Source organism: Oncorhynchus nerka, linkage group LG10 (assembly GCF_034236695.1).
Source record: "Oncorhynchus nerka isolate Pitt River linkage group LG10, Oner_Uvic_2.0, whole genome shotgun sequence".
In the NCBI taxonomy this organism is placed as follows: Eukaryota; Metazoa; Chordata; class Actinopteri; order Salmoniformes; family Salmonidae; genus Oncorhynchus; species Oncorhynchus nerka.
The window spans coordinates 55684344-55707874 of NC_088405.1; the positions used below are offsets into that span (position 1 = coordinate 55684344).

Here is a 23531-nt window from a genome sequence, read left to right on the forward strand (position 1 = left end):
CTAGAAGGACAACCCCCAGCTCCAACAGAGATGGAATACTACACAGTATCTTAGTTAGCAACTGAAACACTGATACTAAAGCCTTACAGTTCAATATGACAAACAGCATTACTGGAGGTTGCAGACTTCCACATGTACAGATTGTCATGCATATGTTTGATACATTGTACATGGTTTGTGTTTTTTAACACACTTTCAGAGAAGTCACAATAAAATAGTTCCCATTCTATCCATTTGAAAGGCGTTTCTCCTTTGAACGTAGTCTTGGTTTGAGAGATGGTTGAGAACATATTTTGGGTTCTGGAAAAGTCATCTGCTTAGCACTCACAGAACTCCCTGGAAACCCATGGGAAAAGTCCTGTGCAACGTCATTACTTTCACAGCAGCTATTATCATCGCCATGTACAGGCTGTATGATTTGAGCACAACATATTGTACCTTAACACTTTACTTCTGAGTATTTTGTCATTTGTATTACACTGGGCTGAACTACACTGTAATGTATTTTGTAAGAAGTTACTTTTGAGACCTGTAATATGTATTTTCTAAATACAAAATACTTTTCCATACCATTTTTTATTTTTTATAGCGGTTCACAATGTTGTAGCCCCCTCTCCCCCTGAATTGGTATCAGAAGTCTGATGGCACTATGGTGTGATAAGTGCATCTGCTAAATGAACTAAATATAATTGTAAATGTAAAAATGGACAATTGCAAAGCATGCTGAGTATTATTATAATGAGCTCCGCCCGACACATGGATAATAATAATACCCAGTGTGCTTTGCAGTTCCGTTTGACATGTTCATTTTCATAAATACATTTACATTTTGGTCATTTAGCAGACACTCTTATCCAGAGTGACTTACAGTCAGTGCATTCAACTAAGGTAGATAAACAACAACATATTACAGTTATAGCAAGTAAAATGTTTCTGTAATCGTTACTGAGAATGTTATTGCTCTTCGGGCCAGCTACTTGCAAATATATTTCTGTATTTTAAAATACAAAATACATGTATTTGAATTAAATACATAAAAAAGTAATAGTATTTTGTAGTTTATTTTGATACATTGATCTTTATGGTATTTTGAAAATGTATTATGCAATTGTATTTTTATTTTATTTTTGCCCATCCCTGTACACACAAATAAAACCAAATATATAGAATGGGAATGACAACATGGAAACGAGTATCTTAAAAAATAAGTTGTCTTTTTCTAAATGGGGCCTCAAACTTGTATCATAATCCCATGGAGAAAAAAAAAACACGAACAGGCACAAGGGTCAAAGCTTTCATCAGAAAACATCCATTATTAACTGAAAAGTCAAGAATATTTACTATAGATAGAACATGGTTGAATAAATTAACCAATGAATGCCTTACTATACAAATGAACTGTTATCTATATTAGACTTCAGTCTGAGGTAATGGTGTCCGAATACTATGACAGAGGCTGACCACTGTAAGCCAATACATGACAATGTACATAGAGAATATTTTATAATGCTGCATCAATCATATTATGATTACGTTTCATCCATGCTTTAGAGATTTTACCCTCGGTGACCATGTCCACCGGTGACCATGGGCTGTACGAGGAGGGAGAGAAGGGGGAGCTTCCGCACACAGGCCCAAACCATATGGACACCAGTGTGCTTGTGTATACGTGTGTGTGTGTGTGTGTGTGTGTGTTTGCGTGTGCCAAAAGCTTTATCTTAAAGATGTGGGTATTCAAAAAGGCACACGGCTTCTTTCTCTTTGAGCATACTCAGCCTGTTAAAACAATAAAAGTCACTGGACTGAAAAATGCACAGGCAGGCCCATAGGACACAAAAGCAATTCCAGATGATATTGCGTTGGGTCTGTTGAGATTCAGCGCTAGCAGAAGGGCAGACACTGAGGATTATTAATGATGTTCCAATGGAACTGTACAGGCTGCCCCTGGCTATAAGAGCCCACCATAGCGACAATAAGCCAATGGCTCTCCTTGCTGCATTCTGACACAATTCAGAGTGAATGGTGGGTGTGTGTGTGTGTGTGTGTGTGTGTGTGTGTGTGTGTGTGTGTGTGTGTGTGTGTGTGTGTGTGTGTGTGTGTGTGTGTGTGTGTGTGTGTGATGCACCAGGACCTGATCCTCTGTAATGAGCTAACATGAAGGATTCAAACACATGCTCCCCCTTATCATGTCAGAGTGAAGAGAAAGCATATCCAAAACACCATCCGGCTATTCTATCAAAGAAACATATAATCAGGAAACAACAAATGAGCATTTATAGTTTGACAAATCTAAGAGAATGTTTGTCTTTGACCTATTGAGACTTGCAAATATCAAAATGAAGTCCAAAACAATGATACAATAACATGTCGTGGATCTCTTGGCCTCCTGCCACCTCAGCCTAATAGTTTGTCGGGGAGACTCTAATTGTGGGTGGTGGACCTGGGGGAGAGGATGGCGCGCGGCTTGCTGTTGATGTACGTGGCCCAATAGACCAGGTTGAAGATGAAGAACAGCACTGGGAAGATGATGCGTGAGATCTTGTCCACTCTGCTGACGCGGTTGTAGGACTTTATGGCTTCAACGTATGAGTCGTCCATTTTAGGGACCTTGTGGCTGTGGTGGTGGTGGTGGTGTGTAGCTCTGGTGGCACTCCTTGAGACGGTGGTTAAACCTGGGTCCTTTACCACGTTGATGGTGTAGGTAGTTCCGACAATGTTGAATGTGTTATTGGCCTTTTTGGAAAGGGAGGCAGATTCTCTTCTCTGTAAAGAGAAGAGAAACTGCGAGAATCAGGGCTGGATCATTAAACCTAACAAAGGCCTTGTTTTCAAAATGGCAACATTACCTCAGACTGTTTTGACTGGGGGTGCAATGATGCTCAAGATTCATGATGGGAACATAATAACATCCATATATTGCACCATTGGGAGATAAGCTGAAAGAACTCAAGGCCCTAGTGTAGGGATCGGGGCTGTCGCCCTACCAGCCAGGGTCATAGAACATTACGCATCTACGCTCCAATAATGGGCAAATCACATGAGACTCCCTGACAAAATATGCATACATCACAGTGAGAATAGGAACACCCCAGGGCATGGCCTACACAGGTCAGAGGTTTATGGGAAATATTATGGTTTAATTTCAGAGAGGCTGGTTATTTTCTGAACCACTGAAAGAGCAGAGTAGTGGGCAGGATTTGTCTAGGCTGGTGGCACTGGAGAATTAGAGGTAGGATAAGAGCAGAGCAGGATGAATCAATGCACCTGTAAACAGACCTGACAAACTACCCTCTGGGGACTGGGGCTGTACTGTATATAGGCCATAGATTAGGAATGAAGCCAAAGGGATATAAAACAGATGGGCTGGGAACAGTTTTAGGTCTCAAAATCCTACCTCAGGAAATTCTTTGATCATTTTTCATATGTCAGAAATATACCTACAGCTGAGACGTTCATATGCTGTATTACATTAGTATGGCCAGGCTTGCATCAACAAGGTGTTGATTCATGTATTAATAGGGCAAATGGGATATAACAACCAGGGTTCTATGATGTATTTTTGTCTTAATTAAACCACAACATCAAGGAGAACTGGCCAATCCAATTGGATAAGCAGGCCAGTCAGGGGGGCTAACACAGGGGTTAATGGCTTGCTTGCTGGCTGGCTGGTTGTCTGTCTGTCTGTGATCCTGCCGGGGCTGGGCCAGGGCTCTATTTGCCTGGGCTGGGCCAGGGCTCTGTTTGCCAGTGCTGGGCCAGGGCTAGGCCAGGGCTCTGTTTGCTCGGGCTGGGCCAGGGCTCTGTTTGCCAGTGCTGGGCCAGGGCTCTGTTTGCCAGTGCTGGGCCAGGGCTCTGTTTGCCAGTGCTGGGCCAGGGCTCTGTTTGCCAATGCTGGGCCAGGGCTGGGCCAGGGCTCTGTTTGCCTGGGCTGGGCCAGGGCTCTGTTTCCCCGGGCTGGGCCAGGGCTCTGTTTCCCCGGGCTGGGCCAGGGCTCTGTTTCCCCGGGCTGGGCCAGAGCTCTGTTTCCCCGGGCTGGGCCAGGGCTCTGTTTGCCAGTGCTGGGCCAGGGCTCTGTTTGCCCAGGCTGGGCCAGGGCTCTGTTTGCCCAGGCTGGGCCAGGGCTCTGTTTGCCCAGGCTGGGCCAGGGCTCTGTTTGCCAGTGCTGAGCCAGGGCTCTGTTTGCCCAGGCTGGGCCAGGGCTCTGTTTGCCAGTGCTGGGCCAGGGCTCTGTTTGCCCAGGCTGGGCATGCACTCTGGCTCTATCTCATGCCAATATCAGTGGAGAGGGAGTCTTTTAGTGGTGACGACTGCTGCCCCCTGGACGCCCTGAGGCTTTCACAGGGTATTGATTCCTCCTGATCCAACAACACCCCGGGCCCCTTATATCACAGCTTAGATCAGCATGAGTAAGGGATAACTATTAACAAGTGTCTCATGACCTTTACCACAGCTACCTAAGCTCATTTATCCCCGGCATCAGGTCTGCTCTCAGCCTACCACCCTGACATACAAGGCCCTGCTAGTACACACCTGCCAATCAGCTTAGTGGCGAGGGATTCCACAATATAATTTTGAGTTACGTAGTCTGAGACACAGGCAGAGGCAACCATAGTATGGGGCTTTGTTTAGAAAGTAATGTTCTTCAAAACATTGTGTGCCACTATACACAAGAGTACACCAAAATTGCTTGAGGGCAGACAAACTTTGTGTGATTATATTAATGCTTTCGGCTAGCTTGGGGCATGAAGACTCCTTAGTGTGTTTGTGTGTGTGTGTATATGAGTGCCCCTTGGCCCTGAGTGGGGAGTGTCGGGAGACATTGCCTGTGCATTTGTGTGTGTATGTGAGTGCGTGAGGGTGTTTGTGTACAAGGCTGAAAGTGTATTGATGTGAGTGTATGCAGGGGTAACAGAGTCGGTTGGGTCTTACAGTGTCTCTCTGTGTCTGTGTTCGGAGAGCAGGTGCCTTATGGGTTATGGCTAAGAGTACCAATACATGTCTCTGTGCTCTGTGTGTGTACTGTACATGTCTGTACGTGCAGCCTTTGTGCTTGGGTGTGACAGCACATCTTGGGGCTATAAGTGTGTCCCAGTGTGTGTGTGTGTGAGTGTGTGACAAATGTTTTTGGAGTTAGAGTAGACGTGTGTGCATGGACATGGCTAGGGGAAAAAGTGTCTATCTGTGTGTGTCCGTGTTTGCATGTGCGTGTGTGAGAGTACAGTATACCGTAGGTGTATGTATGTGTGTGTGTATTTGTGTGTATCCGCGCAGGTGGCCTGGCTTGCTGGGAACGATGACAGCTGTAGAGGTGGCTGGTCCCCACATAGACCTGACTACAGCACAGCCTCATCACTGCAGTGTGTGTTACAGTCTGTCTGTCAGCCAGCATTAATTAAACATGCTTTCAAATCCAATTCAAATCAAGGTCAGCTCTGCTTCTCCCCTGCGCTAATGCCCAAAATGTTATCATGTCATGGAAATCCAACCCAATATATGTTTTGTAATTCAATGAGTCAATAATCACAGAAAGCTGACTAACTTGTCTGTGCCTGTACCCGTGACTATCACGCCCTGGGTCTCCAGTGGCGAGGAGAAGAGAGGAGAGAGAAACCTCATTAGGTTGCATGAATGGTGCTGCTGCTACTGCCGACCAGGCCCACATGGCTGGCATGTCTAACAGGACACATCGGACTAAAAAGGGCAACATTGAGAGTCAGAGGAGCTCCACAGCCACTGAGGTAAATTACCTAACATCGACCCTCCTCTGGCTCCTCACTCCCCACTTCAACTGAGACACAGCCTCTCACAGCCTCTCAGAGGCTCTCCTCAGGGCCCCATGCCAATAGGGTCATCATCTGGCCCCATCAGGAGAAGGCTGCAGCCACAGCCTCTGATGAACAGGGGTGCTACTCCCAACAGGACACTCAGCCAAGAGTCCTTCCACTCTCTCTGAGGAACGGCCTTTTGATTACACTCACTTCATACACACATCTTCCCCTGTGAAGCTCTTAAACGAGGATCAAGAATAGTTTCATCCAGCAGCTCTCCTGAAGCTTTTATTAGTGAGGGATTGTGATGGGTGTGCTATTGCTCCCCGAGTGACCCCTACCCTCACGTATCCATCACCGCAAACTGCCTGCTCAGCACAGCCCAGAGAACACAGGACAGACATCCTGCTGCTGCTGCCTTTAAGACAAAGCAACAAAGACAAATCTTCCTCCACTTACTGCATTGTAATTCACATAACCATCTGTCGCTCAGTGACTACAGAAAGGTTTCATGTCAGCAATACGCCATGGTGTCTATCATCCAGTCAACTTACAAAGAACTTAAGAGTGTTTAACTGATGGTTGTGAGTCCTTCATACTCCGCATATTATAAAATGGATTTGTGACACTGTAAACATCTGTTGCAGTGACTGAAAGCCTGAGATATTTCTACTAATATTGACTTGGGTTGACAGAAGCACATTAAATAGTAGACTTTAGACTTGTCAATCGAGTCTCAGATATTCCACTTTAAAAACTTCCCAGGAGTTCACCACTTACTTTTAAAGGGATATTCCGGGATTTTGGCAAGAGTCCGATGAACAAATGGATACCATTTTCATGTCTCTGCATCCAGTATGAACGAAGTTAGAGGTCGTTTCAGGAGCCAATACTATCTAGCATTAGCGCAATGACAGGAAGGCTTTGGTATCTACTAGCATGCTAGCAGTTACCAGAGTTCCAGTCATTGCACTAACGGCAGTTAGCAATTGGGCTACGCTAGTTCTCAACTTCCTTGAAACTGCTCACAGAGACAAAAAATGGGGAAGTAGATAAAGGGCTTTATTGCCAAAATCCTGAAATATCCCTTTAATATCCTAACATCTGTTCACATGAAACACATCACCTGATTGCACCCAAACTTTCCTAACTTTTCTAGCATCAAAATGCCTCCTAGCATTTTTGCGGACCCTATGTGTCAAAATCACAATGTTTAATGAGATCCTCATATAACCCCATGCCTTAATTATCACTATCTTGCACTGTCTCTCACTGTCTCTCTCAGTGTGTCTGTGTGTGTGAGGTACACTGGGGTTTATGTGCTGTACGTGTCTCTGTGTATGAGATGCAGTGTGTCTATGTATGATACACACTGTTTTAATTTGTACAGTGCATTCAGAAAGTATTCAGACCCCATTACTTTTTCAACATCTTGTTACCTTACAGCCATATTCTAAAATGGATTCAATTGTTTTTTCTTCTTCTCATCAATCCACACACAATACCCCATAATGACAAAGCAAAAACAGGTTTGTAGAATTGTTTGCAAATGTATAAAAAAAATCTAAGTATTCAGACCCTTTACTCAGTACTTTGTTGAAGCACCTTTGGCAGTGATTACAGCCTCGAGTCTTCTTTTGACACTACAAGCTTGGCACACCTGTATTTGGGGAGTTTCTCTCATGTCAGTTTGGATGGGGAGCATCGTTGCACAGCTATTTTCAGGTCTCTCCAGAGATGTTCAAACGGGTTCAAGTCCGGGCTCTGGCTGGGCCAATCATAGAATTTTAGAGACTTGTCCCAAAGCCACTCCTGGTTTGTCTTGGCTGTGTGCTTAGGGTTGTTGTCCTGTTGGAAGATGAACCTTCGCCCCAGTCTGAGGTCCTGTGTGCCCTGGAGCAGGTTTTCTTCAAGGATCTCTCTGTACTTTGCTCCGTTCATATTTTCCTCAATCCTGACTAGTCTCCCAGTCCATGTCGCTGAAAAACATCCCCACAGCATGATACTGCCACCAACATGCTTCACTGTAGTGATGGTGTCAGGTTTCCTCCAGACGTGATGCTTGGCATTTAGGCCAAAGAGTTCAATCTTGGTTTCATCAGACCAGAGAATCTTGTTTCTCATGATCTGAGAGTCCTTTAGGTGCCTTTTGGCAAACTCCAAGCAGGCTGTCATGTGCCTTTCAATGAGGAGTGGCTTCCTTCTGGCCACTCTACCATAAAGGCCTGATTAGTGGAGTGCTGCAAAGACGGTTTTCCTTCTGGAAGGTTCTCCCATCTCCACAGAGGACCTCTGTCAGAGTGACCAATGGGTTCTTGGTCACCTACCTGACCAAGGCCCTTCTCCCCCAATTGCTCAGTTTGGCCAAGCCGCAAGCTCTAGGAGAAAGTCTTGGTGGTTCCTTTTAAGAATGATAGAGGCCACTGTGTTCTTAGGGACCTTCAATGCTGCAGACATTTTTTGGGACCATTCCCTAGATCTGTGCATCGACACAATCCTGATTCTGAGCTCTACGAACAATTCCTTCCACCTCGTGGCTTGGTTTTTTCTCTAGCATGCACGGTCAACTGTGGGACCTTATATAGACAGGTGTGTGTCTTTCCAAATCATGTCCAATCAATTGAATTTACCACAGGTGGACTCCAATCGAGTTGTGGACTCCAATCAAGCATGATCAATGGAAACAGGATGCACCTGAGCAACATTTTGAGTCTCATAGCAAAAGGTCTGAATACTTATGTAAATAATTTTTCTGTGCAAACATTTCTAAAAACCTGTCCATTTTACAATAAGGCTGTAACGTAACGAAATGTTGAAAAAGTGAAAGGGTCTGAATACTTTCCGAATGCACTGTATGTGTGTGATATACAATGTTTTTTCTGTGCTCAGGATACCTGCTCTGGGAGTTGTCCTCCCCCACCCCTGCTATACACTCTGTTGTGTCCAGGAACAGAGATCCTCCTCTGTGGGGTTGTTAATGAATAAATAAAGTATCTCTTTACAGATTACCCAGGGCTGCCTTCGCCAGGAGGCTGGGATAGAACCTTCTTTCAGTGTTTCTCCTCATTCCCACTACAAAACAATATGAGAGCTCTGACCAGCTTCCCTCGCCGTATCTCTGAGCAATTAGCTCTGAATTCGCTCATTTTTCAGGAGGTTATCAGTAGAGGATAGATAGAGTGCGTATAATCTAGAATGAGCCAAAATGCCACTCCACTCTGGAGAGGGAGAGAGTGAGAGAGAGAGCAACCCGAGAAGCGAGCCAAGCAGGAGACAAATACACTATCTAGCAGATTAATGGGGATGGAGACAGTTGTGATTAGCTACTTCTCCACAACAACAGCAAAGGACACAAAGAGGGAGCAGTTACATTATCCTATGTTAACCTTTGAAGTACTGAAACTACCTCCATGTAGTGTAGGTAGACCATAGCTACAGAACTCACCCTCATCTCCTGGGCCTCCTTCTTGCCGTCCCATGCCCAGCTGCGCTTGGTGAAGTAGTTAACTGTGGCAAACTCTATCAGGGCGGAGAAGACAAAGGCATAGCATACTGCCATGAACCAGTCCATAGCTGTAGCATAGGCCACCTTGGGCAGGGAGTTCCTGGCACTGATACTCAGGGTTGTCATGGTCAGAACTGTTGTGACCCCTGGGGACAGAAAATAAGAGAAGCAAAAGGAAAGAGAGAGTGTATTAATTGACAAACATACTTTGTACACACACACACACACAGTACACACAGACACAGACCCAATTGGGCTGAACAACAGTAAACATAACTGTGTGTCATGGAAAGAAAGAGCATCATCCTTGAACATTCAGTACATGGTGTCACAGGGTGTCCTGACATACTTCAGAAAGTATTCATACCCCTTGACTTATTCCACATTTTTGTTGTAATAGCTGAATCCACTAATTTGAAGGAGTGTCCACATACTTTTGAATATATAGTGTATATTTAAAAGCAAGGGCAATGCATGGGGAAGGGAGGAAAGATGGTTTTGGGAGAGTGGCTTGTACGCCTCTCCAGGTCTCGCACGCACTGTGAAATTTGGTGGAGGATCGGTGATGACACCCCCCACGGTGCTTCAGCAAGGCTGGAATCAGGCAGATTTGTCTTTGTGAAGGATGCATGAATCAAGCCACGTACAAGGTTGTCCTGGAAGAAAACTTGCTTCCTTCTGTTCTGACAATGTTCCCCAACTCTGAGGAGTGTTTTTCCCAGCAGGACAATGCTCCATACCACACAGCCAGGTCAATCAAGGTGTGGATGGAGGACCACTAGATCGAGAATTTGTCATGGCCAGCCCAATCTCCAGACCTGAACCCCATTGAAAACTTCTGGAATGTGATCAAGAGGAAGATGGATGGTCACAAGCCATCAAGCAAAGCAGAGCTGCTTGAATTTTTGCTCAGGAGTGGCATAAATTCCCCCAACATCAATGTGAAAGACTGGTGGAGAGCATGCCAAGATGCATGAAAGCTGTGATTGAAAATCAGGGTTATTCCAACAAATATTGATTTCTGAACTCTTCCTAAGTTAAAACATGAGTATTGTTAATTTTTTTATGAATATGAACTTTTGTATTATTATCTTTGCATTATTCGAGGTCTGACAACACTGCATCTTTTAGGTTATTTTGACCCGTGGTCATTTTCTGCAAATAAATGCTCTAAATGACAATATTTTGATTTGGAATGTGGGAGAAATGTTGTCAGTAGTTTATAGAATAAAACAAAAATGTTAATTTTACCCGAACACATACCTAAGTAGTAAAACCAGAGAAACTAATTATTTTGCATTTTTTCCAGAGCTGTATATATGTATTTTGACATTTTTATAAAAGTACAGACACAGAGTTTCAAACTGCTATATCATCCACTGCAGTTTGGGGGGAAGTTATGATGCTTTGAAAGTTGATGAACGTGTTTTCCTACTTAGGAGACAAGTAGGATTGTCCTCCAGAAAGTAGTCTTGAACTTTCTCCCACTGAGCTTTGTCGATAACACCAGCTTAATTCAGGGATGTAGCAACATTTTTACAGTTCTCCATAGGTATATCCTTAAAAAAACAATAAAAACCTGATTGTAAAAATGTTTTTATTCCCAATTCAGATAGCAGAGTTAGTGTTTCAGATGCAGCTACAATCTAACCTCTCCATCCCTGGCTCCAGAGCTGCCTAACATCTGTCCATGCCCTCTACTACACCGCCTCCCTAAGTCTCACAGAACCGCGGATTGGAGTCGCCCCACAGGAGAGCTCCGCTGAGCTTGTCTGACGATACACTGTAATCCCTGTATTGATACAGCGCAGGCGGCTAGGCAGTCCCCTGCCATCTGTCTGCAGAAACATGGAGCAGCCACTTCATAGGGGGAAGCGGAACCATGGGTGGATGGGAGAGAGAAGGGACTGCTCTGGAACAGATGCAGCAGCCTGGCAGAGTGGTGCTGCACTTGATATGGAAACCCTGCTGGCTGATCACCTCATGGAAATGTGAGGAGCACACTGTGACCTGTAGCTGGAAAGGGATGCCAACTACCACTATGTCCATGATGGTGGGTAGGGGAGAAGCCTACCAGAGGCTGTAGGCGTTAAGTAATTGGACATAACTCCTCCATTGACCACATCCATTGTGTTGGAGGCTGTATTGACCACCTCCATCATGTCTGACAGTGTGACACAGCCATCATATCCACAATGAGATTTAATTGAACTTTCCTGGCATTGTTTGACACTTAAAAGCTTTGAGGAAAAATCCCCTGCCACCACGGATGTCATTACACAGGCAATCAAAGTGTTGAAACAGAAACACTGAGACCAAGACACTGATTAGATTTGTCCATCTAGACCAGCAGCTAGAAGACATAGCACAGAAACATTCCACATGTGGCTGTGCAATACTCTTACTGTTTGTCAGGCCCAATGTAGATTTGAATTACAATACAGGAAAAGATTTTAGAGGATAAATCAATTGCTGTGTGAAATGTGAATCTTTTATAGGTCATTGTGCCCACTGGCCTTTGTATTCTACGTCTCCGGGAATTTAAAGAACGAAATGAGAGGAGAGCAGAGAATGGGTGTCCATCAAAGCCGATATAAGCAATCATTCCACTTCAGCTGTTCCCACTTGCCGCATCTGTTAGAAGAAAATATAGGCTCAGAAAATGGACATTGCGCAGTTGAAGAGGTCAACTCATTTCCCCACCTCCTAAATAAGAAACGTGAAATTACGGTCTTACTGTTGATTTATGCAGAAGATATAACTAGCCCCATTACTATGTTTGTTAGGTGGCTACATTTAAAAACTGTTATAAATCGGTAGGATTGAGACTGCCCTGAATTGCTTATACTTAATGTGCATCGTCAATGAGTAAAATATGGCATCATTTAATATTAGTCAGTGCTAAAGTTGAAGAAAATTGAAGACAATTGGCAAATCCAATCTCCCCATATTAAAAAAAGATCAGGCAATTAAAAAATATCAATGGACGAATGTCCATCGTCACTGGTGATTGTATATATCACTAGCCACTTTAAACAATGCTACCTTATATAATGTTACTTACCCTACATTATTCATCTCATATGCATACGTATATACTGTACTCTAGATCATCGACTGCATCCTTATGTCACTAGCCACTTTAACTATGCCACTTTGTTTACTTTGTCTACATACTCATCTCATATGTATATACTGTACTCGATACCATCTACTGTATGCTGCTCTGTACCATCACTCATTCATATATCCTTATGTACATATTCCTTATCCCCTTACACTGTGTATAAGACAGTAGTTTTGGAATTGTTAGTTAGATTACTTGTTGGTTATCACTGCATTGTCGGAACTAGAAGCACAAGCATTTCGCCACACTCGCATTAACATCTGCTAACCATGTGTATGTGACAAATACAATTTGATTTGATCCACTGTGTAATATGTCCGCTCACACCATAAATCATACATTACACTTGGGTGAAGGAGAAAATTACAAACAGGATTTTCCACAAAAAAATATCAGGTCATTTCAGCCAGATCCTCCAACCAGGCCACCCGCTAGGGAACAAATGATTGATTAAATATCATCTTTCGAACAGTGCCCGGGAGCCGCTCATACTCATAAATGTAGGTTGGAGAATTGGCTGCTCTTCATACGAGACAAGTCACCAGTTTTTCCTAAAACATTTAGACAGTTTTAAAGCCCTGTGGATGGCTCAGAGAGCAGGAGGTTATCAGAGGCTGGTTGTGAAAAGCAGTCAAAGTGACTGTCCAGTCAGGGAGGATAGTCTCAATCTGAAACCTCCTCCCAGCTAACAGCAGGACCCCTGTTTACCTGGACCAGTCCTGTGCCCTGAGGCCATTCTCACTTTCATTAACTCCACACCTGTCCTTTAAACAATGTTGTGCCTTTGTGCACTTCCATTACAAGTGAGAGTTTGCTCATATTGAGTAGACAACAAACACACATACTGCTGTGTTTGGGGAATGATTCCCAATGACCTTGTCCCTTGTTTCAACTGAACCTCCATTAGAAAACACATGAGATGTTGTTCTTAAAAGGGTTGACAGACTAACAGCTTCTTACTGTGCCTTTTCTTGGCAATGAAAGGCCTTTGTTTTAACAAGGAAGTCAGTCATAGAGCTGAGGTGAAGGCCCCTCCTTCATGAGAGGAATATGGGACTGTGAGAATGGAGAATCCCGAGGCGAGGGGACTGTGACAGAGAAATTGACCAGATCATTTTCACATGGCTGTAAGTATGTGAACTCCTCTTTTTTTCACCTTACATGCAAAGCAAATCAAACCAAATCATAGTGGCTAGCCAGTGTATTTCTCCACTGTGTTTCACTGTATGCCCTGCCCTGCTCTGATCTCAAACACTAATTAGCTGCCAAACAGAGGCCTGCTCTTACTGCAGGGGGAGGCACTTTGGGTTGCCATGACACAGTCCTCATGGCAGGCTGAGAGGTGAAGCCGTGGGTCTCCATAAACCAGGCGAGAAAGGAGGGGGAACAATGTGCCGCACGCTCTTATTTTAAACTGATTAGAAGAAACATATGCTGGCTGACCTCTTTACATGAAAGGCACTAGGTAGTGAGATTCATGTTTTTCAATGACTCCATTTGTCCAATTAGTCATGTTTCCAGAACGGTTAGTCACAGTTTAAAGAGCTAGTGGTCGGGTGTCATCCACAAGATCAGCTGTGGTGAAACCTGTAAAATATCAAAGCTGTATGATTGACACACAGATACATTTGTAGGTGTGTTAGTGACTCATGTTTGTGTGGGTCTGTGCATTAAAGTTGCATATGCTAGCTGTAACAACAAACACAATGTCTTTGCCAATTCTTCTGCATAATTTGAAGTCAAACTGTTATACTACTAGCCTACAATAATACAGTATGTGTCAGCAGACCATAATATACTTCATTTTCTTGGTGTTTCTTGAGCTTCAGTTACCGTTTGAAAGTTTTAGGCCTAGATTGGGAAATGTTTTCTCCAACTGGAGGTTTGACTGCTTTCATTATTTACCTCGACATTGCTTTGGAGGGCTGAGCACAACTTTTCTGTTACTATCATTTCCCCGAAGCGTGAATAGGCTGCCATTTCTTTCTAGTCTACCAACTCAATTTGTCAGAGCTCATGTTTCATTCTGCTCCATCAGAGAGGAAGCAGGATCTCACCCTTCCTAAGTCTCCAGAGCGATGTTGGCAGGATCAGCTGTGCTTTGCACCTGATACGTCTGCCCCACAAAAAGTGTTGACAAAGCCAGACACCTTGCCAAAGTTAGCAAAAGCTCAATAAGCAATAATGTCTTAAAACTTGGCTGGCTTAAATTTTCTGCAAGGTACGTTCAATATTCCGACGCGAGAGATGCAACTGCAACATTTCTTTGTATCACTCCGTCCCTGGAGGTGAACAGCCTCACTTTCTCCAAGTTAATTCCTTTCCAAGTTTGCTGGCGCTAATCTGTAATTAATTAGGTGGTTTTGCGGTGGCCAAGTTAATTACAGGTCAATCCTGTGATCCAAGAACAGTTTTAAACCCAAATGAATCACTGTCCAAGACTCAACAGAGCCAACATGGGCACCAAGCTGTTTTTTACACTTCGCTGTGTGAACCACAACTTCTCAAAGATGAACTTTTTCTACCCTCCCCTGGCACGCCAATTTACTGAATGCTTCTGATGATGTGAACAAAAGCTGCTCCACAAATGCGTAAGCTGCCGCTGCTGAACACTTGTTTTGATGTAGCTTCATAATTTAAACAACAGCACTCCAAACTGTCGGAATGGTTCAGTTACTTGTTAAGTGCATTTCGGGGTTAAGGAGATAGGGGAAGTAACTCAGCGAATATGGTTAAGGAGAAGTCACTCAGCGAATACGGTTAAGGAGATAGGGGAAGTCACTCAGCGAATACGGTTAAGGAGATAGGGGAAGTCATTCAATGAATGCGGTTAAGGAGATAGGGGAAGTCACTCAGCGAATACGGTTAAGGAGATAGGGGAAGTCACTCAGCGAATACGGTTAAGGGGAAGTCACTCAGCGAATACGGTTAAGAAGATAGGGGAAGTCACTCAACGAATACGGTTAAGAAGATAGGGGAAGTCACTCAACGAATACGGTTAAGGGAAGGTCACTCAACGAATACAGTTAAGAAGATAGGGGAAGTCACTCAGCGAATACGGTTAAGGGGAAGTCACTCAGCGAATACAGTTTTAAGAAGATAGGGGAAGTCACTCAGCGAATACGGTTAAGGGGATAGGGGAAGTCACTCAGCGAATACGGTTAAGAAGATAGGGGAAGACACTCACCGAATACAGTGCGGGCGGGAACCGACTCTCTGTTTAGCCAGAAGGAGACCTGAGACAGGATGACAGTCATGATGCACGGGAGGTAGGTTTGAATCACAAAATAGCCAATTTTCCTTTTCAAATGGAAATACGTTGTCATCACTACATATTCTCCTGAGGGGGAAGAGAGAGAGGTAGAGACAGAGAGAGAGAGGGGGGGAGAGAGAGAGATGCAGAGGACATGAATTATTAATACAGCTCATGTTCAGTCCAGATAAACACAAGCACCCTGCTGAAATATTCAGAACCATATTTATGAAAGTAAATACAGTTGAATACATGCTAGCACAGCACTGGGAACCTTTTAATACAGTGGCATGCATGCTAGTAAAGGGAAGCCGAGTGTCTGTCAACTTCCGGGTTGGAGCGAGCAGTCGCATCCGCACTTCGGTCTGCACTTCGGTCTGCAGGTAGTATAACATTTCATTACATTTCATTATAGTACAACGGTTTGATTTGTCTAATCTTAGCAATTTCTTCTTAGCTTGTGTAGTCTAGAGCGATTTTCTAGGTTACCTAGCCAGCTATTGTCGTTCTTTTAACGCAACGTAACGTAATCAACACTGCTAGCTAGCCAGCTAGCCCCTGAATCAACAACGCAGCCACTGCCAGCTAGCCTACTTCAGCAGTACTGTATCATTTTTAATCATTTTAGTCAATAAGAATAGCAGCACTGTAGAAACTATTACCCTCAACTGAACGACTTGATTAGTGTAGTGTTAGCTAGCTACATAGTTGTCTTTGCTGTCTTCATATCCAAGATAATTGTGTAGTTTAGAGTGTGTAGTTTTTAGAGTGATCATCTTAATTTACCGAGGTTAGCTAGCCAGCTATTTGTCGTCCTCAACGTAGGAGACACTGCTAGCTAGCCAACAGCTAGCCAACGTCTACCGATTAGAACTCAACAACCCGGTCGCATTCCGCCTCGCTCCACAGGTAGTATCACATTTTCATTTCATCTCATTACAGTACAACGGTTTGATTTGTTTGATCGTAGCTAGCTACATAGCCGTCTCTGTATCAAAGATAATTGTGTAGTCTAGAGCGATTTTCTAGGTTACCTAGCCAGCTATTGTCGTTCTTTTAACGCAACGTAACGTAATCAACACTGCTAGCTAGCCAGCTAGCCCCCGAATCAACAACGCAGCCACTGCCAGCTAGCCTACAAAGTCAACAACGCAGCCACTGCCAGCTAGCCTACTTCAGCAGTACTGTATCATTTTAATCATTTTAGTCAATAAGATTCTTGCTACGTAAGCTCAACTTTCTGAACATTCGAGACGTGTAGTCCACTTGTCATTCCAATCTCCTTTGCATTAGCGTAGCCTCTTCTGTAGCCTGTCAACTATGTGTCTGTCTATCCCTGTTCTCTCCTCTCTGCACAGACCATACAAACGCTCCAAACCGCGTGGCCGCGGCCACTCTAATCTGGTGGTCCCAGCGCGCACGACCCACGTGGAGTTCCAGGTCTCCGGTAGCCTCTGGAACTGCCGATCTGCGGCCAACAAGGCAGAGTTAATCTCAGCCTATGCCTCCCTCCAGTCCCTCGACTTCTTGGCACTGACGGAAACATGGATCACCACAGATAACACTGCTACTCCTACTGCTCTCTCTTCGTCCGCCCACGTGTTCTCGCACACCCCGAGAGCTTCTGGTCAGCGGGGTGGTGGCACCGGGATCCTCATCTCTCCCAAGTGGTCATTCTCTCTTTCTCCCCTTACCCATCTGTCTATCGCCTCCTTTGAATTCCATGCTGTCACAGTTACCAGCCCTTTCAAGCTTAACATCCTTATCATTTATCGCCCTCCAGGTTCCCTCGGAGAGTTCATCAATGAGCTTGATGCCTTGATAAGCTCCTTTCCTGAGGACGGCTCACCTCTCACAGTTCTGGGCGACTTTAACCTCCCCACGTCTACCTTTGACTCATTCCTCTCTGCCTCCTTCTTTCCACTCCTCTCCTCTTTTGACCTCACCCTCTCACCTTCCCCCTCTACTCACAAGGCAGGCAATACGCTCGACCTCATCTTTACTAGATGCTGTTCTTCCACTAACCTCACTGCAACTCCCCTCCAAGTCTCCGACCACTACCTTGTATCCTTTTCCCTCTTGCTCTCATCCAACACTTCCCACACTGCCCCTACTCGGATGGTATCGCGCCATCCCAATCTTCGCTCTCTCTCCCCCGCTACTCTCTCCTCTTCCATCCTATCATCTCTTCCCTCTGCTCAAACCTTCTCCAACCTATCTCCTGATTCTGCCTCCTCAACCCTCCTCTCCTCCCTTTCTGCATCCCTTGATTCTCTATGTCCCCTATCCTCCAGGCCGGCTCGGTCCTCCCCTCCTGCTCCGTGGCTCGACGACTCATTGCGAGCTCACAGAACAGGGCTCCGGGCAGCCGAGCGGAAATGGAGGAAAACTCGCCTCCCTGCGGACCTGGCATCCTTTCACTCCCTCCTCTCTACATTTTCCTCTTCTGTCTCTGCTGCTAAAGCCACTTTCTACCACTCTAAATTCCAAGCATCTGCCTCTAACCCTAGGAAGCTCTTTGCCACCTTCTCCTCCCTCCTGAATCCTCCTCCCCCTCCCCCCTCCTCCCTCTCTGCAGATGACTTCGTCAACCATTTTGAAAAGAAGGTCGACGACATCCGATCCTCGTTTGCTAATTCAAACGACACCGCTGGTTCTGCTCACACTGCCCTACCCTGTGCTCTGACCTCTTTCTCCCCTCTCTCTCCAGATGAAATCTCGCGTCTTGTGACGGCCGGCCGCCCAACAACCTGCCCGCTTGACCCTATTCCCTCCTCTCTTCTCCAGACCATTTCCGGAGAGCTTCTCCCTTACCTCACCTCGCTCATCAACTCATCCCTGACCGCTGGCTACGTCCCTTCTGTCTTCAAGAGAGCGAGAGTTGCACCCCTTCTGAAAAAACCTACACTCGATCCCTCCGATGTCAACAACTACAGACCAGTATCCCTTCTTTCTTTTCTCTCCAAAACTCTTGAACGTGCCGTCCTTGGCCAGCTCTCCCGCTATCTCTCTCAGAATGACCTTCTTGATCCAAATCAGTCAGGTTTCAAGACTAGTCATTCAACTGAGACTGCTCTTCTCTGTATCACGGAGGCCCTCCGCACTGCTAAAGCTAACTCTCTCTCCTCTGCTCTCATCCTTCTAGACCTATCGGCTGCCTTCGATACTGTGAACCATCAGATCCTCCTCTCCACCCTCTCCGAGTTGGGCATCTCCGGCGCGGCCCACGCTTGGATTGCGTCCTACCTGACAGGTCGCTCCTACCAGGTGGCGTGGCGAGAATCTGTCTCCTCACCACGCGCTCTCACCACTGGCGTCCCCCAGGGCTCTGTTCTAGGCCCTCTCCTATTCTCGCTATACACCAAGTCACTTGGCTCTGTCATAACCTCACATGGTCTCTCCTATCATTGCTATGCAGACGACACACAATTAATCTTCTCCTTTCCCCTTCTGATGACCAGGTGGCGAATCGCATCTCTGCATGTCTGGCAGACATATCAGTGTGGATGACGGATCACCACCTCAAGCTGAACCTCGGCAAGACGGAGCTGCTCTTCCTCCCGGGAAGGACTGCCCATTCCATGATCTCGCCATCACGGTTGACAACTCCATTGTGTCCTCCTCCCAGAGCGCTAAGAACCTTGGCGTGATCCTGGACAACACCCTGTCGTTCTCAACTAACATCAAGGCGGTGGCCCGTTCTTGTAGGTTCATGCTCTACAACATCCGCAGAGTACGACCCTGCCTCACACAGGAAGCAGCGCAGGTCCTAATCCAGGCACTTGTCATCTCCCGTCTGGATTACTGCAACTCGCTGTTGGCTGGGCTCCCTGCCTGTGCCATTAAACCCCTACAACTCATCCAGAACGCCGCAGCCCGTCTGGTGTTCAACCTTCCCAAGTTCTCTCACGTCACCCCGCTCCTCCGCTCTCTCCACTGGCTTCCAGTTGAAGCTCGCATCCGCTACAAGACCATGGTGCTTGCCTACGGAGCTGTGAGGGGAACGGCACCTCAGTACCTCCAGGCTCTGATCAGACCCTACACCCAAACAAGGGCACTGCGTTCATCCACCTCTGGCCTGCTCGCCTCCCTACCACTGAGGAAGTACAGTTCCTGCGCAGCCCAGTCAAAACTGTTCGCTGCTCTGGCCCCCCAATGGTGGAACAAACTCCCTCACGACGCCAGGACAGCGGAGTCAATCACCACCTTCCGGAGACACCTGAAACCCCACCTCTTTCAGGAATACCTAGGATAGGATAAAGTAATCCTTCTCACTCCCCCCCCCTTAAAAGATTTAGATGCACTATTGTAAAGTGGCTGTTCCACTGGATGTCTTAAGGTGAACGCACCAATTTGTAAGTCGCTCTGGATAAGAGTGTCTGCTAAATGACTTAAATGTAATGTAAATGTTAACTGATCGCTTGTGTACCACAGTGTCTGGTTGTTAACGGCCTCGGCAAAAACCAGGCTTCCCGGGGAAGTCCATGGTAGAAAAATAGCTAAATAGGGGTAGGAACCTATGTATGCCGATTTTGTATATAGAGCACACTTCTGGCAAAACATAATTACGTTTTCCTCCAGGTTTTCTGCCATCTTCTGCAACGTTACAAACTATCATAGGTAACAAATCTCTGCAAAATGTCTCCTAACGAACATTACACGCAGCACCAACGGCCATGTGGGGGAGGGTTCTTAAAATGCAACATCCAATCAAAATCTTGCCGCAGACCATTCAAACTATTTTGGCTAATAGAAGATTGTCCAGACCTCCAACTGAACGACGTATGGCCATGCGAGACTAGGTTGTTAAAGGCAAAGATCCGTTTTCCCAACGCCGTTGGTCCGGATTAGATCTGTTGTCCTTGGCAGCAGTAATACGCCGACAAAAAGAGCTAGTGTGTGTGTGATAGGGCTGAGAGTAGCACACCTACTGTACCTGTGTGGCTTTAGCTCCTTAGGAAGAGAAATATGTGATACAGTATGACAGGCTATTAAATATGTCATCTCACGACTAATGTGTTTTAAAAACATTGCCTTGATCCACAGCCACCAATGTGCTGAGAACCTTTCCTGGATGACAGATACACTCCTACAGTACATGCTGAGATGAGGTGACACATGGACACTATGCTTATTGACATGGTAAGACAGGAAAATTAAATAGCGCTAAAATAACCAATATTCCCTATCCTGAAGCCTGTATGTCCAGTATGTACCACAAATACTGAGAAAACCCTGTGGTACAAGATTCATTGTGGTATCTCAGATTGATCTCACATTCAGTGGTTGAAGGCAGTAATGTGAGTCAGTGATGTGTCACTAATGTGAGTCAGTATGAGGCGTCTCTGTGGTGTCACAAGGAATGTACACAAAGGACTGTTCCAACACAACCTACTCTATTGGGGCTATGTACAGGGTACAACCCTCCTCAGTCCCTATCGGCCTCACCCTGCCTGCCTCTATCACTGCAACCATGAAACCAGACTGAGACAGTGACAGTAGTAAAACAAAGGGACCTAATGCATCACAGTGACTAAGTAGAGGTTAGTCATTATCTGTCTCTCACTGGGACCTGCCTTTTAGAAAGCAGGCCACTTAAATGACTTCTCTGATTTGAATAGTAGTCTGTGCCTGGTAAAAACAGGTTGACACTTCTCTAAGAGGAGAGAGGCAAAACTGTAAAAATTGTGGGTGTTGTAGATAAAGGGATTTCACAGCAGCTATGGAAATCAGAATAAGATCAAATGAATGGCTGATCAACTGTGCTGGCTGACAGAATTTCCTATAATTTAGTGCCAGACTCCAGACCAGAGCTCAATCAGAGGAAAAGTGGAGTTCTCCCTCCTGCTCCAAGGCTCCTTATCTTTCTACTACTGCGGAATTGTTATCTTTACCGCTGAACAAGTTGAACATTTTTGCTCTTGGCTACCATTTAAAATACTTGCTAAAACTGTGCAGAGCAAATGTGTGTTCAATCTGAAATCAGGGTGCCTGTGTCTTCTTAGATTAAATACCATGTAAATTGGAGGCGCCACAAAGATCGGTTCTCTTCATCTACCCTGAATTTTCAAATTTTGTTTACAGACGAAGTGTTGGATAACAGGACAGTTTGTCAGTCTCTCTCCACCAGCCTATAAGAAAGCCACTGCATTCAGTGATCAGCGGGCCCCTCCTTCCCCCAAACTCAGCAAGTCTTCCTTTCAGTGGTGAGACCTCACTGACCCCAATAACACTAGCAGAGACCAATCGATGAGGCAGCCACTTGCACAGCAACTCAGATAAATGACTTAACAAAAAAGACACAAATGGAATCTGTAAGTATATGCCAACGGTGTACAAAGGAAAATGGAAAAGGGAGAGAAATTAATTCATCCAAATTGTCATGCACGCCAGCAGCTGAAAAGAGAGACTTTCTTGAGAAATTCAAAGCAGATGTTCCATTAGTTATAACCTTTGTTCTGATGTTGTCTCAGTGTCAATGCTTTGATCATATGGCATAATAGAACCTGTGCTGGAACTGCATGCTACTTTGAAAAGTGGCAGATAGGTTGTAAGTGTACCTGTGCTGGAACTCATGGATTCTTTCCCAATATCGTGGCCTAGTAGATCATACTGGTTTAGCCTTGAACCATCCTTCGCTACGACTACAGAATCTTCATCTCCTTTGGTCCAGATATAGACCACTTCATTGTTGGTATACGCATCTGAGAGAGAAAGAGAGAGAGAGCGAGGGAGCGAGAGGGAAAGAGCAAGGGTAGGGAGGGGAGGGGAAGGGGGTGCAGATGGACAGATATACACACACACGGGTAGAGGCAGAGACAAAGAATGACAGTACTAAATGGCAGTTTCCAATGAGTGAACAACACTCTTTTCCATAATTCAGCAGTGCTACCATTGGCTGATTCTGATGATGGCATCAAACAAAGATTATAAGAAGGGGGGGGGGGGGGCATTGATCTGAATAAATGCATGTCAATGAGAGTTTAATAAAAGCAGGCAGTGTTTTGATTAGTTTATAAATTTGGCACCTTGAACTTAAGGTACATCCGCATGAGGAATAATGTCATAAATAGGCTTTGAAATCCACAAGGTCAAATTTAGGGAAAGGAGGTTAAAAAGCATTAAAGAAACACACACACACACATTACAGTAGAAGAGACCCCCAGCTGAGCCCAATAACATAATTCATACATCAGCCTGAGGTTTGCTAATTACATTTTGATAGCCAGAGAGAAGTTATAGTTTTATTCTCATGGGAGACTATTAATTATAATAATTCATCTACTTGTATATGTCTTCATCTATTACAATTGTAATTGGTAATGAAAGGTATTATTCTGTCATCGTGTGTGTCCTCTATGGCTCTGTCTGTTTGTAAAGGAGCTACTCGGTGTGGTGAGACTCCTAGCTTCGCTCAGCAGAGAAGGTCAACTATGTCAAACACTTCCATTGTTATTCAAGGCTTTGAAATCTTTCACTACAATCTTTCACTTCTCTCTGGATGCACAGTACATGCAGAATTTCATGGCTGCATAATGTCAAGAATACAAGTCTCCATAACCAGTTGCAAGGATAATGCAGCATACCTAAATATCGCTGCTCAATACAATCCTAAAGAAAACAACATGACGAGGGCGCCATGACAGGAAACTATAGAAATTGAAATGAGTAAAACTGCATGTAAATGTTGTAGTTAGATCTGCATGGCAACCTGTCTGGCTCTGAGATCCACTTTATGCAGAGTATAGCATCATATATCTTCAGCCAAATTATATTTTTTTATTCTGGAGAGACAAAACAAACCCGATGTTCAGAATGTGAAAATATGAAAGGTTCAGAGCTCGAAGGGAGGGAGAATAAAAGGTATGTACACTGAAC

At 45.0% G+C, this 23531-nt stretch overlaps 1 protein-coding gene across 1 annotated transcript in view; it reads right to left on the minus strand.

Moving 5' to 3' along the window:
- Nucleotides 1-597: 597 nt before the first annotated feature.
- The window catches only part of LOC115135667 (gamma-aminobutyric acid receptor subunit alpha-3-like), a 117896-nt gene continuing 94962 nt past the window's right edge, over nt 598-23531 (minus strand). The window contains exons 6-9 of the mRNA XM_029670570.2: nt 22214-22357; nt 15588-15740; nt 9214-9419; nt 598-2763 (exon numbers count right to left, since the gene is read on the minus strand). Coding sequence (XP_029526430.1) covers nt 2422-2763; nt 9214-9419; nt 15588-15740; nt 22214-22357 — 845 coding nt within the window. The 3' untranslated portion in view covers nt 598-2421. The remainder of the gene's footprint in view (nt 2764-9213; nt 9420-15587; nt 15741-22213; nt 22358-23531) is intronic.